The sequence below is a fragment of the Schistocerca serialis genome, chromosome 1 (assembly GCF_023864345.2).
Source record: "Schistocerca serialis cubense isolate TAMUIC-IGC-003099 chromosome 1, iqSchSeri2.2, whole genome shotgun sequence".
Lineage (NCBI taxonomy): Eukaryota > Metazoa > Arthropoda > Insecta > Orthoptera > Acrididae > Schistocerca > Schistocerca serialis.
In genome coordinates this window covers 20352659-20370225 of record NC_064638.1, presented here as the reverse complement: position 1 = coordinate 20370225, position 17567 = coordinate 20352659, and the positions used below count along the sequence as shown (strand labels likewise).

Genomic DNA, 17567 nt, shown 5'->3' with positions numbered 1-17567 from the left:
ATATTAATGGTGAAAAATATATTTTTGAAATAAAATCGGGTGCATACGATATCGACGATTTAAACGAAGTCTTAAAACAGTCTGGAAAAGGTATTGAACTACATGCAAATATAAATACAGTTAAATCTGAAATAAGGACTGTAAATGAAACGACTGACTTTAACCAGAAAGGTTCAATAGGGCGCCTGCTGGGTTTCACAAAAGGACAGGTTTTGACGAAGGATCCAAGTAAATTTTACAAGGCAGATCAGATAGTGGACATACTTCCTGTCTGCACAATTGAAGTCGGGTGTAACACTGCAAGAAACTCCTGTCTCAACGATTGATTCACACTATTTACGGTTTCTTCCTCTCCGTTGCAATGAGGTATAAGATTGTTGAGACCCATGCCAATGCAATATACCTTCCAGTGACAGCTCAGACATTGGATTATTTGCAGCTGTGTGTTGTGGACCAGAATAACCAACTTGTTGACTTATGTGGTGAGGAGATCATTGTACAATTACATCTAAGGGGGATGGGCATATAGTATAAAACAAGTCCACACAATCCACAGCATGTCACTTCGCTACCGAACAACAAAGTGATAACACGTGCGAGCTACGAGTTCCTTAAATCAATTGGCTTGAAACCGCGCAACGATGTCCTCACTCAATATAACGAGTCCGGTAGAGTATGATGAGAGAATTATACATCAGGAATACGTCGCTCATAAACCGCACGCTTCAACCACATTTAATAAGAACGATGAAATTAGGATTATCATCCAGTACCAGGACGCTCTCACGCTTCCATGCAAGAGTTTCATATATCTAGAGGGATCATTCAAGAAAATCGACGGCAGTGATATAGTGGGATCCAAGCTTACATGTAATGTTTTAATTTTCCTGTTCCAAGAGATACACTATGAACTCAATGGGTGTTAGATCGACCGTACACGCAATGGTGTCATAACATCGACCCTTAAAACATACGTCTCTGCATCACTCGCCGAGTTGCATAGTTTAGAAAATGTGGGATGGTTCATAGACGATCCAGATGATAGAACAGTTGTGGAGTACTTGCGATTTACTGCATGCATACCTCTAAATATGACAATTTACATCTGCAGTGGAATCAAAATGTATACAGTCTAGCTTATGACTTGTATGCAAGGTTTCATGGTTCTTACTATGAAACTGCCAAAGGGGAGTAGGTAGGGTGTCTACTCAGTCCACATAAGTTCGAGGAGCTTTCACGGATCATCATAATAGACTGCTCGAAACAGAACGAAATAATTAAGTCTGGACCTATAAATGTGCGAATTGAATTTGAATCTTCCACAAATTTCCCAGAGCATACTGCCACGTATGCTCTAGTTCTACATGACCGTGTGATCAGCTACTGCCCACTCACCAGTGTTGTGCAACGAGCTGTATAAATGAACAGGTACCGTACCTAGACCATTTCACAATGGAGTCTCAAGGTGTGAATCATTGCACACACTCAGAGTTTGTGTGATGGTGAGCATAGACAGTTCATATGTAAAGATGTTGTGTTTGTAGTGTAAACACAAAATTCTGGAGTAATAAAGACATTCTCAGTAAACACTACGATGAGGATTTGTGTTCCATTTCAGCAGCAACATCTTCCCAATTGTAACCACTATTAAAGCATTCAGTTCCCTCATTCGCTCTAGAAACGTCCAGCTCAACACTTGGAGTGTCGCACAGGTCACTGGAGGTGCTTACTGATTGATCGCCAGTAGTGGGCCACGGGCGGCAGGAACACGGTTTATTAGTAGGGGCAGGCATACATTCAGCAGGAAACCTAATGTTCTGCTTAGTGGATTATGACCCCCCGCTGATAGCCCGTGCCTCAGAGAAACCCCCCACCCCTCCCTCCGCTTCTTCTCCTTCTCCCTCCCCCACACCTCTGGAAACTCCCCTCGTCGATGCAAGCACACTTCTGACATCAAATTACTTGACTAACTAATTAAATCAATGGATTAACTAAACTCTCCTCCTCCTCTGGGACCCCCCCTGCAGCCGTACCCCCTCCCCTTCCCCACCTGGAAATCTGTGAGGAAAAAGACTCAGGTGAGCAGCTATTTTCCAGGGAATCGATTGCAGTGGATGGAATCAGGGGGGCCAGCCAGACAAAGAAACAGTGATTGGTCACTCTCGCGTGACGTCAGCAGGCAGATAACCGCCGGCCGCCATAACTAAGCAAACTTCCACGAAGCTTTATATAGCATGTGCCTTCCGGAAACAAATTTAAACGCTGTTGAAGTGATAAATAAATTTCCCCTAACAAATACATAACTAAAAGTAATTCCACACTAGATATAATAATTCAATTTGTTTGGAACATGACAAGGAATGAGAATTCAGAAAGCGGACATAATTAGTTTGATACTTAAGTTTAATCCATTAATGATGAACGTCGCTCTTGAAGGTACATGATTCACAATATCAATATCAATAGTAACTGAATATGGCGCTTTGCTAGGTCGTAGCAAATGACGTAGCTGAAGGCCATGCTAAACTGTCATCTCGGCAAATGAGAGCGTATGTAGACAGTGAACCATCGCTAGCAAAGTCGGCTGTACAACTGGGGCGAGTGCTAGGGGGTCTCTCAAGACTAGACCTGCGTGTGGCGGCGCTCGGTCTGCAATCACTGATAGTGGCGACACGCGGGTCCGACGTATACTGACGGACCGCGCCCGATTTCAAGGCTACCACCTAAAAAGTGTGGTGTCTGGCGGTGACACCACACTTCCTCTTCCGTAATGTGCGCAATGTGACAACTACTGCACGCTGAGCATTTCTTTGTCACGTCCACACAAAGTTCACTGGTAATGAATTTCACGAATTCGTCATCGTGCGTTTCGGCGTCTGTAGCAGCTGTGCTACTGAGTCTCTCATCGATGTACTGCTTGATAAAGGCACGTAGTGTGCACTTCCTGTTAAAACAAGAAGTCGAATTCTGCTCTTGACCTCGACTACTGAAGGGTTGTTATAGAAAAAAAAAAAAAAAAAAAAAACGGTCTGGATGTTAGGATATGCCTTCCTTTATCTTTACTTACTTCTTCAAACAGTCCTAATAGTGATGTGATGTAAATAATAAACCCCTTTTGAAACGCCAACAAACCCTTTCTGTTTCCAAAGCGATAATCATGGCAAAAATCTCTAAATCTTGTTAAAGTGTTCTCCTGGCTTGGAAGATTCAGACCAAACCCACTACGAAGAGGGGTGCCATGCTCAAAGGGAACTCTAGAGTTCGAAACGTCGAACACATCATCGACTTCGTTTCCTAGAACGTCCTTTCCTAGAACGTACAACAGAGCTTTAGCCATGCGGTGTGGAAATAAATCTTAACATTTACTCACGCTCTAACTGTGACACTGATGTGAGCTTTTGGTAAGTGGTGTGTTATATGCAGGTTGCTTTCTGACTGTCTAAAAGGCCCTCGATTAACTTCTTCGTTACTGAAGTTCCATTAGGTAGGATTACTCCTTCATCCAAAAAGTGCTTTCTAAAAAGCTTCAGGCCGGCCGGAGTGGCCGAGCGCTTCTAGGCGCTACAATCTGGAACCGCGCAACTGCTACGGTCGCACGTTCGAATCCTGCCTCGGGCATGGATGTGTGTGATGTCCTTAGGTTGGTTAGGTTTAAGTAGTTCTAAGTTCTAGGGTACTGATGACCTCAGATGTTAAGTCCCATAGTGCTCAGGGCCATTTAAGAAGCGTCAGTAAGTGAGGCACATCGTAGAAAACCCGTATCTTCCTTCCCTCGTCCCCTGGATTTGTGGAAGATGTTTTGGACGTGTCGACGCAAAGCTCGCTCCACACTCTAGAATTTTTTCCTCCGATATCACACGTTACGGCCACAACATGCAGCCCTGAACTTTCAACTTTCATTATTATATCTCGGAGCAGGTTACTATTCATTGTCACATCAAAATCATGATTAACTGGCTGCTTCCAAGACTTACTTAAATCACGAATAATCACAAGTAGCACATTGCTGTGAGGTCCTAAAATCTTGCCTTCCGCCGCATCATAGCAGATGCGGCCGTCAACGTTTATTTCGTCAAAAGACAGCACGGTTTTGTGAGGTTTAAAACCTTCCCGACGTACACAGTGTTCCACAAAATTTCGGAAGAACTGTCAGTAACTTCCTTAAGTACCAGAGCTCCGTGCGTTTTTGCCAGTATCACCCGAAGATAGCCAGAAGACTCTGCTCCGAAATATTGTGGCAGGGAGTTACAGATATCGGGTAGTTCTCCCGAAATTTTGCGCAACAGCGCAGTTTTCTTTTCTAGCACAGTATTTGCTCTCAAAATTATGAAAGTTTCTTCCGAGACGCCTGGTTTGCACTTATAATTTCTATTTGAATTTTGATGCGTTGCACTACAGGGCAACGGAATGCTGTGCTTCCTCAAATACGTGTAAGCTTTTCGAGAAAGTGACTTTAAAGTTAGTGCATTGGCAATATCCTGGGAACTCCATTTAACCCGTCTGTTGCCTTGTAACAAACAGCGAATTTGTCTCAGAGTGAAACATTTCATACTTTCTTCCACAATTGCACTTAATTTTCTTGTAAATTATAGATTGCAGAGATCAGTCGTCCTTTTTTTAAAAAAAAATTTATTGTGGAGATCTAGATTGTTCTCCATACAGCCTGCCTTCCGCAAACAGAAGTATTGAATGAACTGTTGATGAAGCCCGACCAACAGGCATTACGTGCATTGAGCGAAAATAATAGTTGCATGTGTACAAACCATATGAGTTAAGTCATTACTTGCAACTTTTTACGACATCATCTAACTATGTACTTCTTGTATTCTTAGCATTGAGAATGGCTAGCTTCTAGCCGAAATCTAGATCTGCACAATAAAATTCAGAAAAGGGCGACTGATCGCTGGAATTTATAATTTACAAGTCAATACAAGAGTCGCTGAGTGGTACAGCTTTCTGAATGGAGGGTGACCTGACTTAATTTTCTCTTTTTCAACAACGCGCCTTGACAGCTTTCAGCCGTTTCAGGGCTCCATCTCGTTCTTTTAGGATCATTTCTAACACTGGATTTTTTTTCTTCAAAACTTCTTCTTCTGTTTTCAGTCGTTTTATTTCTTCGTCAGTGAATTCACAGATCGGCACCGTATTTGTTACTCGACCCGCTTCCTTCTTGAGGACACAGAATCCAAGGCTCCAACTGATCTCTTCCGAACATCTCTATTTTCACAGCGTGGAGCTCGTCCACGTACGGCCTGCAGGAATAACAAAAAAGGTGGTTAACTGTATATCAGTGACACGTGAGGAATGATAACTACCTACCCACACACTAAACACATGCCATTTGACAAGATTTAAGTTAACGAAATCAGCACTGTAATTTAGTTTAACCAGTTCAACAATAAATGGCAGTATATTTATCCCGCTTACATCATCGGCAGCTTCACTGTTGTACGTACATATCCAAACTAGTTTGGCAAATACTGTGATGGAACTACTTTTACCTTCAGCTTCTTTTTTCTCGGCAAACCAAGGGGCTCGTTCTTTAATTCTTCCAGAACAAAATGAATTGAGCAGTTCATTTTACCTGATGGCTTGCAATGTGCTGCCCACTCCCTTTGTACCGCATTTTTAGGGAATCGATTATATATTACGCGACTAGTTTTACATCCATAATTGTTACAGTTTGCAACTGAACGGTTACTCGTATGTTTACTCATCTATTTCGTTTCTCGCTACGCTGTTACAATAATTATTTAGCGTCGCGTTCCGTCTCGATTGTACACGCGCCGTTCTCACACTGTCCGCTGTCTGCCGCATGACGTCACGGCGCGAAAGCCACTGTGGCAGACTCGACCGCAGACCCGCCGGAAACGGCCTCCCTTATAGTGTCTAGTTAGCTCCGTACGGAGTATTGTTTAAACAGTTTTGGGTAGACAAGGCAATGTGTAGAATATTATTTATTTATTTAAAGCATTTGTCAGGAAATTGACTGCAGCCTATGGAATACTGTTTATTGAAAGATTTTGAGAACTGACAAGGCAGTCTGGAATATTTAAACTACCGCATGGCTTTTTCGTTCTGATGACCGTCAGTATGACTCAGGCCACGCAGTTACAGTGTTGTAAACCTCGCGACTGCGAAGCGCGCTCCGTTTCCCCAGCCGCCAGGCCGCACCACGCGCCAGCCACGTTGCGTGCACGTGGCAAACCCCAGCTGTGGCCGTCTCGGAGATATTCCCTCACTCTATCGCAATGACTGGCTAATTAATTAATTCGATACCCATTAAGTGGGACAAGTTTTCCTCGCATCGTATTGATGGATACTAGGATAGGAATATTTAGCGGGATCTGATTCCGCAACAACCCAGTTTCCGTATCCTACTGGCTCCATTTTCCAGTTGCCTCCTGTCGGTGGATTCTGGTACGAAGTCCATAACGTTCCATGTGGCTGTGAAATTTGAAATTTTACCTGAGTTGCATGCTACACCCGTAATCAATTTGTCGGAGGGTCTGCACTGGTGCGTGTGTTCCCAATACCACTTTCGGAGCCGGCCGCGGTGGTCTAGCGGTTCTAGGCGCGCAGTCCGGAACCGCGCAACTGCTACGGTCGCAGGTTCGAATCCTGCCTCGGGCATGGATGTGTGTGATGTCCTTAGCTTAGTTAGGTTTAAGTAGTTCTAAGTTCTAGGGGACTGATGACCACAGATGTTAAGTCCCATAGTGCTCAGAACCATTTGAACCATTTTTTTAACCACTTTCGGAAACAATAAATTGCTCTGTCAGGAATCTGACATCGTGATTGGGTTTTTAAAACACTATAGAATTCCTAAAAGGTATCCCCCACCTGGGTGAAGCTCATGTCTGAACCCCACCCTGCTCTCACTCCCAAATCATATCTGTGCTACCCGAGCCGTCGCTGCCACACCACCAGGCAGCGCGTCTCTAATATCAAATCGACAGGCTAGCTAATTAAATTGACCACAAGAGTCACTTTGCATGGGGAGTAATTTCCTTTTTTCGACAATCAGCGGATACTGACCAGATAGCTAACGTGGGAACCCCTGGAGGGAAGACAATGTTCTTGGCAACGAACACTACTGAGTACCGACAGTTTGGGCTGACCGCAGAAGGATTCTACTGCCGGCAACATACATTTAGCGTAAGGACTGTGCTGTTAAAAACACAATCACAACGACTGTGTTACTGTCGCTCTACATAAGCCTAAGCACAACTGGAGACGCGTGTAACACGTGTGACGTGCCAGGGCTTCGACCGCGCGGGCCTGTCGGTCCACACGTGCCGTGCAGACCGGCGCACACCGAGACGCGTGTGAAGCGTGACGCTCAGCCAGGGTGACGCACGCGTGCCACACGCCTGCCACTGAGCTACAGCTCGAAAACCTCAAATAGTCGATTAGCGAATAAAAGAGTTGATATCGTTAGTCTCGAGTTCCGAATCAGATTCGGATACTAATGCTGAAAATGAAGTGTTGCTTCATTCGGCAATGAATAAAAGATTGAAATCGTCAAATGTATATCTTGTTTGAAAAGAAAAGATGTAGACAATTTGAAACTATGTTGTGTGATGCTGATTTTACAAATTAATTCAAAACGACTAGAAAGCAGTTTTCTGTAGTACATGGAATTATATAACACGCCATTGACTCAAATGTACGTAATGCATAGGAGCCGACTGCAACTAAACAGAAACTGTGAGTATTTTTCAGACAGGCGATGATCGAACATCCGTTTTCTTTATTTTAGGAATTATAAAACATTGCAGCCATATATCTAGGTATTTTATTTTCATCCCCCACCCCCGATGCAAAAGGCATCATAAAGCTTTCTGCGTTCCCTGAATGTCTCTATTATCTTTTCTTCTGCACAACACGATGGTCTGTGTACTATCAGTAGCAGAGAATAATGCACGCGACAACAAGAAATAAATGTAGCTCTGCTTTGTCAGCACTGCATTACAAAAAACTAAATAAATCAAATACAACACTCTTTCAGGATACTTTTATTTATCGAATAATACGGACCACGTCTTCATTTGTGTAGCCTGTTGTATAATTAGTGTAGTAATGCTGATATTGTATATGCAGCCACTGAAATATTTTTCTCGTCACAACAAGCCAATTAAAACAGTGTCATTCGTGGCGGTTTCTCGACTGCTTGCAGTGGAAATGTGATGCTCATATGTATGTAGTATGCAGGGTGGTCCGTTGATCGTTACCGGGCCAAACGTCTCACGAAATAAACGTCAGACGAAAAAACTGCAAGGAACGAAACTCGTCTAGCTTGAAGGGGGAAACCAGATGGCGCTATGGTTGGCTCGCTAGATGGCGCTGCCATAGGTCAAACGGATATCAACTGCGTTTTTTAAAATATGAACCCCCATTTTTATTACATATTCGTCTAGTACGTAAAGAAATATGAATGTTTTAATTGGACCATTTTTTTCGCTTTGTGATAGATGGCGCTGTAATAGTCACAAACATATATGGCTCACAATTTTAGACGAAAAGTTGGTAAGAGGTAGATTTTTGAAATTAAAATACAGGACGTAGGTACGTTTGAACATTTTATTTCGGTTGTTCCAATGTGATACATATACCTTTGTGAACTTATCATTTCTGAGAACGCATGCTGTTACAGCGTGATTACCTGTAAATACCACATTAATGCAATAAATGCTCAAAATGATGTCCGTCAACCTCAATGCATTTGGCAATACGTGTAACGACATTCCTCTGAACAGCGAGTAGTTCGCCTTGCGTAATGTTCGCACATGCATTGAGAATGCGTTGACGTATGTTGTCAGGCGTTGACGGTGGATCACGATAGCAAATATCCTTCAACTTTCCGCACAGAAAGAAATCCGGGGACGTCAGATCCAGTGAACGTGCGGGCCGTGCTATGGTGCTTCGACAACAAATTTACCTGTCTTGAAACATGCTATTCAATACGGCTTCAACCGCACGCGAGCTATGTGCCAGACATCCATCATGTTGGAAGTACATCGCCAGTCATGCAGTGAAACATCTTGTAGTAACATCGGCAGAACATTACTTAGTAAATCAGCATACATTGCACCATTCAGATTGCCATCGATAAAATGGGGGCCAATTATCTTTCCTCCCATAATGCCGCACCATACATTAACCCATGAAGGTCGCTGATGTTCCACTTGTCGCAGCCATCGTGGATTTTCCGTTGTCCAATAGTGCATATTATGCCTGTTTACATTACCTCTGTTGATGACTGACGCTTCGTCGCTAAATAGAACGCATGCAAAAAATCTGTGCCCAGTGGGAGAAACGTACGCGACGTTCAAAGTCGTCGCCATGCAATTCCTAGTGCATAGAAATATGGTACGGGTGTTATCGATGTTGATGTAGCATTCTCAACACCGACGTTTTTGAGATTCCCGATTCTCGCGCAATTTGTCTGCTACTGATGTGCGGATTAGCCGCGACAGCAGCTAAAACACCTACTTGGGCATCAGCATTTGTTGCATGTCGTGGTTGACGTTTCACATATGGCTGAACACTTCCTGTTTCCTTAAATAACGTAACTATCCGGTGAACGGTCCGGACACTTGGACGATGTCGTCCAGAATACCGAGCAGCATACACAGCACACACCCGTTGGGCATTTTGATCACAATAGCCATACATCAACACGATATCGACCTTTTCCGCAATTGGTAAACGATGCATTTTAACACGGGTAATGTACCACGAAGCAAATACCGTCCGCACTGGCGGAATGTTACTTGATACCAAGTCACTATCATTGGACCACCCTGTAATAATGTCTCTTATTGCATCGATATCTAAGGAAGTCTGATGCCCACATGTATGTAGTGTAATGTCTCTTATAACATCCATATCCAAGTAATCCAGTGAGGATTGTATATTTCAAATCTTGGATGCTTTTTACCAGGAATACACATGTGGAAATTCCCTCTTCTCGAATCTTTATAACAGATCGTGTGGATACGATATCATAGTGTGCGGCATGTAGATAACATTGTTTTGCTTTCCTGCCTTGCTTCATGATTTTATAATATTCCTTAAATCCTTATTTACTCTCCTCGCGATGAATTGTCCGTACGTTCTTGCGACCCGAAAACATTGTGAAGGCAGAAGATATAATCCAGTGGCAAGTGGCTGACGAGTCGCTGATCTGGGCGTTCTTTTGACAAAAGAAAGAAGAAAACATAAACTGTACAGGCGTAAATAAGTGAAAAATATTATGTACTAACGAAAAAATGCAGCACTGCTCAGTGACAAGTGCAATATACAGTAAGGCTGTATCATTGGGACGGCCAATACTAGTACTCCCGTACGCACGCTGTCGAAGTTAGCACGTGGGGTGGAGGGGAGGGGGGGAGTGGCCGCCCACCCGCCTATCCTCCCCTCTCCCCCCCTCCCCCCCCCCCCCCCCCCCCCCCGACACCTCCCGCGGCATTGCACGGCGCCAGGAAGTCTGCCACAGCAGGCTGGCGCAGTCGCCGTCCTGCTCGGACCTGCTCTGGTGATGTGCGCTGGCTGCCCTGAGCCGCGACACACACGCTATGCGCGCCTCACTTTGCGCCCAGCGTAAAAGCGATCTTTGTCCTAGAGGCACACGCAAAAGTGGACGACGATGTTCGTGGTGAAAACTATACGTACTTTATAAACCAACGTATGGTATTGCTTCCGAATGAAGTGCTGTCCCACACAAATACCGCAACGTTACACACATACAGTGATCGTGGGGTGTGTATTAACAGACCGACAGTGTGGATACAAGTCGCCAGCAGTGTAAGCTCGTAATAAAATCACCCTCATCACGGAATTTAGAAAGTGATTTGGCTAAAGGAAATGGGATTAAGCCGATATTTGCAACTCTCTCTTGCCGCTGCTATATATTTCCCACTCTAACAAACAATATTTGTAACGCATTCTATCTCCATACCATGTAGGCAGTGTAACAGAGGTTCTGCAGTATACGCACGGACTATAGCCGAGAGAGTATGATAGTTGACTGAGAATGTCTCGTTTCGAGACATGAGACGTTTATGAATATGATTCACCAGTGCCTGTAATCACTGAACATCTTCACAGGGTCCAACGCAAGTATGTAGTTGACTGGAGAGACTTGATTCCAAATCGCAGACACCATTTCTGACAGAAATCTGAAAAGCTAGTGTATTTGGTCATTGGATTTTGTACCTTTCTTATCATCTCAATGTAGCGTTGCATTTTTAAGTGATTCCTCACATAGCACACCATCTACTGTATGTGATCATTCTCAATCAACTATCAGCTTCCCTCACCTATAACGCCGTTGATATATCGTAGAACCTCTGTTACACTGTCTACATGGTCTCGTGATAGAATGCGTTAGAAATGGTGTTTGTTACTGTGGGAAATATCTAGCATCGGGAAGAGGGAGTTGAAAATATCGGCTTAATACCACGTTGCATAATCGAATCACTTTCTAAATTCCGTGATAATAATAATTTTGTTATGGGTTTTCACTGCTGGTGACTTGCATCCACACTTTCGGTCTGTTAATACACACCCGACGATGACTGTATATATGTAATGTTGCGGTATTTGTGTGGGACAGCACTTCATTCGTCCCCAATACCATACGTTCATTTATAAAGTATGTATATTTTTTAACATAGGTAACGTCAGCCAGTCTTGTGTGTGTTTGTAGAACCATGACAGTTTTTTTATGCAGGGTGACGGTAACACAGTCGTTGTGATTGTGTTTTTAATAGCACGGTCGTTACGCAAAATGTATGCTGCCGGCGGCAAAATCCTTCTACAGCCAGCTAACAATGTGAGTTCTCAGTAGCGCTCCTCGAAAAGAACATTCTCTTCCCTCCAGGGTGAGTGTACTCTGATTGTTGAAAAAAGGAAATTGCTCGCCGTTCAAAGTGACTCTTGTGGTCAATTTAATTAGCTAGCCTGTCGATTTGATATTAGAGACGCGCGGTCTGGTGGGTGGCAGCGACGGCTCGGGCAACACACACACGATTTGGGAGTGGGAGCGGTGATCGGGCGTTTTTCCGCTGTGGCCATATCCTCTAACGAAGGTTCAGTCCATCACCTACACAGGGAGACGTGACCAATGTAATACAATGAAACGAGATATGCTGCCGAATTTATAAAATAATTCACAGCATAAGCCCGATATTTACGACTTCTCTGTGCTGTTGCCATGAGAGACTCGGTGTGTGATGAGAGGTTTGGTTACTTTGAGAGAGTTCGAAAGTGAGGACGACATCCTATGACAAAGGTGCATCCCAGCACAGCCAAAAAGGAATGTAATACTCTTGTCCTGTGACACAGAACAGATTCTTTTCTACGTGATGATAAAGTACTTAGAGGAAATACAGCCTATGCCATAGTGTTGTACAGGATTTTCACAACAAGTGACTATACTTCAGCAATGCGAAAACGTGTGTATACCCCGACTTGTTCTATCTCGGAAAGTAACTCGCATAAAAGGGAGGAATCTACATTTCACGTCAGAAGTTGTAGGTGTATCGACAAAACTGTGCCCCTGTCACGGATTTTTTGTTAAACTGAGGAATCTGTGCCGGGGACGGAACTACGGTATAGTGCACGGCGGCCGGTGGCGGCGGGTTGCAGGTTGAGGGTTGCGGGTTGAGGGTTGCGGGTTGAGGGTAGCAGGTTGCGGGTTGCGGGTTGCGGGTCAGCTCAGCCTGTGGCGGGCGGCCGGGTGCGGGAAGGGCACGTGTGTGCTGCGCGGGAAGACTGAGTATGGTGGGTGTATCAGCGAATATTCACCACAAGCGGTCAGCGGATGGCACATCTTCGCGATCACGACTTTGTCAGATCAGTAGGATTTTTTCAGCTGACATGTTTAGAGGAAACGTTGTGGTGGAGGGGGGTGTTTCTGCTTCAAAACGTCAGTGCATACAAGATCTCGGATGTAATTAGCGCTGCGATATCTTTTTGGCGGAAATTTCATGACTTGATTTCCTTATTGTTTGCTTATGATACTCAAATGTTGAAAATGTGTTTTATTATGAAGAAGGGTCATTGTAAGCTGGAGGTGACTGTTTTAAGCGATCAATTAGACTCCTGTAAAGTTGTTGAACAGCTAATTTGATACGGTAGTGCAAAACACATTATTTCACTCTACTTTTGATATCGAAATTGTCTCCAGCATCACGCAATAAGGACGCAGAATTCTCAGGAGAGACGAAAACCTCTGTGTGCATGTTTGGAGATGTTGGTTCGCACAAGCAGAGAGTGGTCTCTAGAGAAAGCCAGAAGAGACAGAAAGCGAGTGGGGCCGCGAGATCGAAGGAGGCCGATATGCGGTCCACGGTCTGTGGCATATGGTACCGCGATGTGTGATTAGGACGTTGGGGGGTTCTGACCTGCGTGGCAGTGCGGTTGCGATAGTCACATATGCAGGGGACGTCAAGCGGTGGCTACTAACCACACTTCTTTCCATTCCTCGGTGATCACAGAATTACATTATGAGAAAAGGGGGTGGGGGCCGGGAGGGGTCGAGGGTTCAGACATGAGCTTCACCCAGATGAGGGATACCTTTTAGCAATTCTATAGTGTTTTAAAAACTCAATCACGATGTCAGATTCCTGATAGAGCAATTTATTGTTTCCGAAACTGGTATCGCGAACACACGCACCAGTCCAGCCCCTCTGACAGATCGATTACGGGTGTAGCATGCAACTCAGGTAAAATTTCAAATTTCACAGCCACATGGAACGTTATGGACTTCGTACCAGAATCCACCGACAGGAGGCAACGGGAAAATGGAGCCAGTAGGATACGGAAACTGGGTTGTTGCGGAATCAGATCCCGCTAAATATTCCTATCCTAGTATCCATCAATACGATGCGAGGAAAACTTGTCCCACTTAATGGGTATCGAATTAATTAATTAGCCAGTCATTGCGATAGAGTGAGGGAATATCTCCGAGACGGCCACAGCTGGGTTTTGCCACGTGCACGCAACGTGACTGGCGCGTGGTGAGGCCTGGCGGCTGGGGAAACGGCGCGCGCTTCGCAGTCGCGAGGTTTACAACACTGCAACTGCGTGGCCTGAGTCATACTGACGGTCATCAGAACGAAAAAGCCCCGCAGTAGTTTAAGTATTCCACACTGCCTTGTCAGTTCTCAAAATGTTTAAATAAACAGTATTCCATAGACTGCAGTCAATTTCCTGACAAATGCTTTAAATAAATAAATAAACAATATTCTACACATTGCCTTGTCTACCCAAAATTGTTTAAACAATATTCCATACACTGCAATCAATTCCCCTGCAAATAACCAGTGAACTCGCCAATTTCCAGGTGGGGGAGGGGAGGGGGACAGCTGGGGTTTTCCCAGAGTAGGGGGCGGTGAGTTAACTGATCGATTTAATTCATTTTTTCAATTAATTTGATATCAAAAGTGTGCTTGTATTGGCGAGGGGAGTTCCCATAGGGGGTGTGGAGGCGGAGGGGGAGGTTTGGGGGGATTTCTCTGAAGGGTGAATTATTCCCAGAGGGACGTAATCCAGTTAGCGGGACAGACCCGTCAATCGGTAGAGAACGGCAGGGTAGTCCCTGAACGTAAGCTTGCCTCCAGTGTAGGCAACCCGCGTTACCTGACTGTGCTCGTGCCCCTGGTGCCTTACTGCTGCCACCAGCTGCTCCTCCTCCTCCACCGTGACGTTTTCTGATGACTGGAAACTGGAATTAATGAAGCATCTTGTAATTGTTCCGTTTTTCACCTCATTCGAAGCACTTTTAATCCAGCCGACAGCATCAGCTACGGTAGCAGAGTTGGCTAGGACGTACACGAATGTGACGCTGTCCATTTTCGCAACTAGGGAACACAGAAGCTTTTTGTAGTAATTTTATTTAAAAGGCAGGATGATTTATTGGTCAAGAGGCTGAACACGCGATGATGTGTTGGAAGGAAAAAATTTTACTTCTACACTGGTATGTTTTCGATGTAATGACATGGTGGATTATGAACGAAACGTAGAATGTTACGTTTCTAACTGCTCATTTTCTAATGTAAGTTATTCAGTCGAGAACGAGAAATGTCAGAAGTCATCCGAACATTTTTATTTACGTGCAAAAAGACACCAAGCAAGGCAATGTCATTTTTCTTCGAAGCACTATGGACGGTTTCCTCTATATATCTAAAGTGGTTCTTCTTTTTAGCTGCAGAAGTTAGGGCAAAGACCAATCGTCAATCTTTGCTTTCCAATTTTGGCACATTTGCACTGACCATCCTTCACAGTTAGCATTCTGTATGGAGTAGCTTTACAAATAGTCCCAAAAAAAAAGTCGCGCGGTTCCAGAGTGTAGCGCGTGGAACCGCTCGGCCACCGCGGCCGGCGTTGCTGAGCCAGCGGATAGTACGGTCAGGGGAGCCGTACTGAGCTCAGCAGAGCCACGGGAGGGCACGTAGGCGCGAGCCAGCCGACGCAGAGAGCGCAGCCGACCGAGTTTTGCTCGCCGTGACGGGTCCGGGGTCAAGATCATTACGACTACGTCATCACTCACGTACTGTGCCCCAGAACGCCCCTTGCATACCTACTGTTACACATCGAGGTACTCCAACTTCGTTCTAAGCTCTGCAGGTGTTAACAATGAGACATTGCTTCAGTAAGTGACTTCCATACTGGATTTGAGGAACAAATGGCGCTGTTGCCGGTCATCGGACATCTTTTCGCGTTCGAAATTACGCCAAGCTTACGGTGTTCGTGTGGTGTTCGCTGAATTTTGTTGTTTTTAATTTACTGTAAGAATTAACTTGTACTAGAGCGTACTAGAACTTCGTAAAAGTGAATGTGTGCGGGTGGTGGAGTGGGAGGGGGTGACCCGGCCGCCGCCCTCGCGCAGCACGCACGTTTCTCAACGAATCGAGAAACAGTTGGCACAGTTCGAAGACAGCCTGGTGCGGGAAGCTCCAGCTCGCCTGTGTGCCTTTTCGTAACGGCAGTGTTTCGCTTTGCAGCTACAGGGAAACAGCGGCCGCCATGTTCCGCATTCCGGCAGAAATACGGCCCGTGGGAGCGGCGCCGGCAGCCGGAACTGACAGGCCAGGTCAGTGAGGTGGTGTGAAGCGCAGACTGCCGTGCAGCACACAGCGCACAGCACACAGCACACAGCACACAGCCCTGCACCCGTGTGCGCGCCCCGCCAACGCACTGCACCTGCGCTTACACACTCTCTGTATCTCTCTGTCTCAGCTCTCTCTCTCTCTCTCTCTCTTTCTCCCTGCCTCCCTCCCTCCCTCCCCGTTTCCGTGCCGTCAGTGTGCCGCTGTTCCCTGCCTACTGCACGTCTAGCATAACAGAAATAACACCAGCTTTAACGCATTTCCTTCGTTTGTTTCACAGTTTCTAACTCTGTTACGTTCTGGTACTGCACGGAAAGGTACAGACGAAAATTCCTCTCGGTTTCTGCTGCTACGGCATACTCTCTTACTTTGACATGGTGAGCCCCCGGTCCACACGGGCGGCAGCGCCGCATGGTGGCTGCGGCGGGGTGGCACTGCACGTGGCACGTGGCACGTCGCGCAGCGACGTAGTGCGCGTCACCCTGGACCAGAGTCACGCCGTGCGTCTCTGTCGGTAGGGGTTTCCACAGAGCTGATGCTCCCGAGCCGCAAAATGTCTCCCCTCGCGATCACCATTCGATCCTCGAGGCGCACAGTGCTCAGTCTTTTAGCGATTCTGGTGTATTCCGAAAGCCTCGACTGTCTTGTAGGCATTTTTATTCGTAAAAAACAGGAAATCAAAATGTAAGAAGTAGGAACAGAAATCACAAAGGAAAGTGAAAAAACTCGTTTTTTCTAGGCAACAAGTGAAATATAAATAGACTTATCGAAAGAAGCGAAGCAATTTCGTTACGTTTTCGATACACAAAGCGAAATCAGTAAAGCCGTATATTCTAGCTGAGTAAATATAGTGTCGGCTCGTATTCGTAACGATGAGATTGCAGCATTTATTTAGGTCACTGACGTACACGTTCGAAAGTACTGCTGTCAGCAGGGGAAAACGCGAGACTGGCAGTGCCGTCCACTGCGGCGTGACGGTCGTGTCGCTGGGATAAACGTCGCAACTACTTATCCGACCAGAGCTCCTGAAACTTTGAATTGAGGTATTTTTGCCGGTCGGAGTGGGCGAGCGGCTGTAGACGCTACAGTCTGGAATCACGAGACCGCTACGGTCGCCGAGAGAATCCTGCCTCGGCCACGGATGTGTGTGATGTCCTTACGTTAGTTAGGTTTAAGTAGTTGTAAGGTCTAGGGGACTGGTGACCTCAGAAGTTAAGTCCCATAGTGCTCACAAGGGAACCTCCCCATCGCACCCCCCTCAGATTTAGTTATAAGTTGGCACAGTGGATAGGCCTTGAAAAACTGAACACGGATCAATCGAGAAAACAGGAGCAACTTGTGTGCAACTATGAAAAAAATAAGCAAAATATACAGACTGAGTAGTCCATGCGCAAGATACGCAACATCAATGACAGCGTGAGTTCAGGCGCGCCGTGGTCTCGTGATAGT

At 45.4% G+C, this 17567-nt stretch overlaps 1 protein-coding gene across 5 annotated transcripts in view; it reads left to right on the top strand.

Moving 5' to 3' along the window:
• Window positions 1-17567, top strand: part of LOC126460762 (carboxypeptidase E-like) — a 438967-nt gene that overhangs the window by 378115 nt on the left and 43285 nt on the right. For 2 of the 5 annotated variants that reach the window (XM_050095944.1, XM_050095940.1), the window contains one exon: window positions 16014-16102. The exons of 2 other annotated variants lie outside the window; for them this stretch is intronic. In XM_050095944.1, the coding sequence (XP_049951901.1) occupies window positions 16014-16094 (81 nt within the window). In that variant the 3' untranslated portion in view covers window positions 16095-16102. The remainder of the gene's footprint in view (window positions 1-16013; window positions 16103-17567) is intronic. One more of the 5 variants, XM_050095941.1, reaches the window with a different exon arrangement.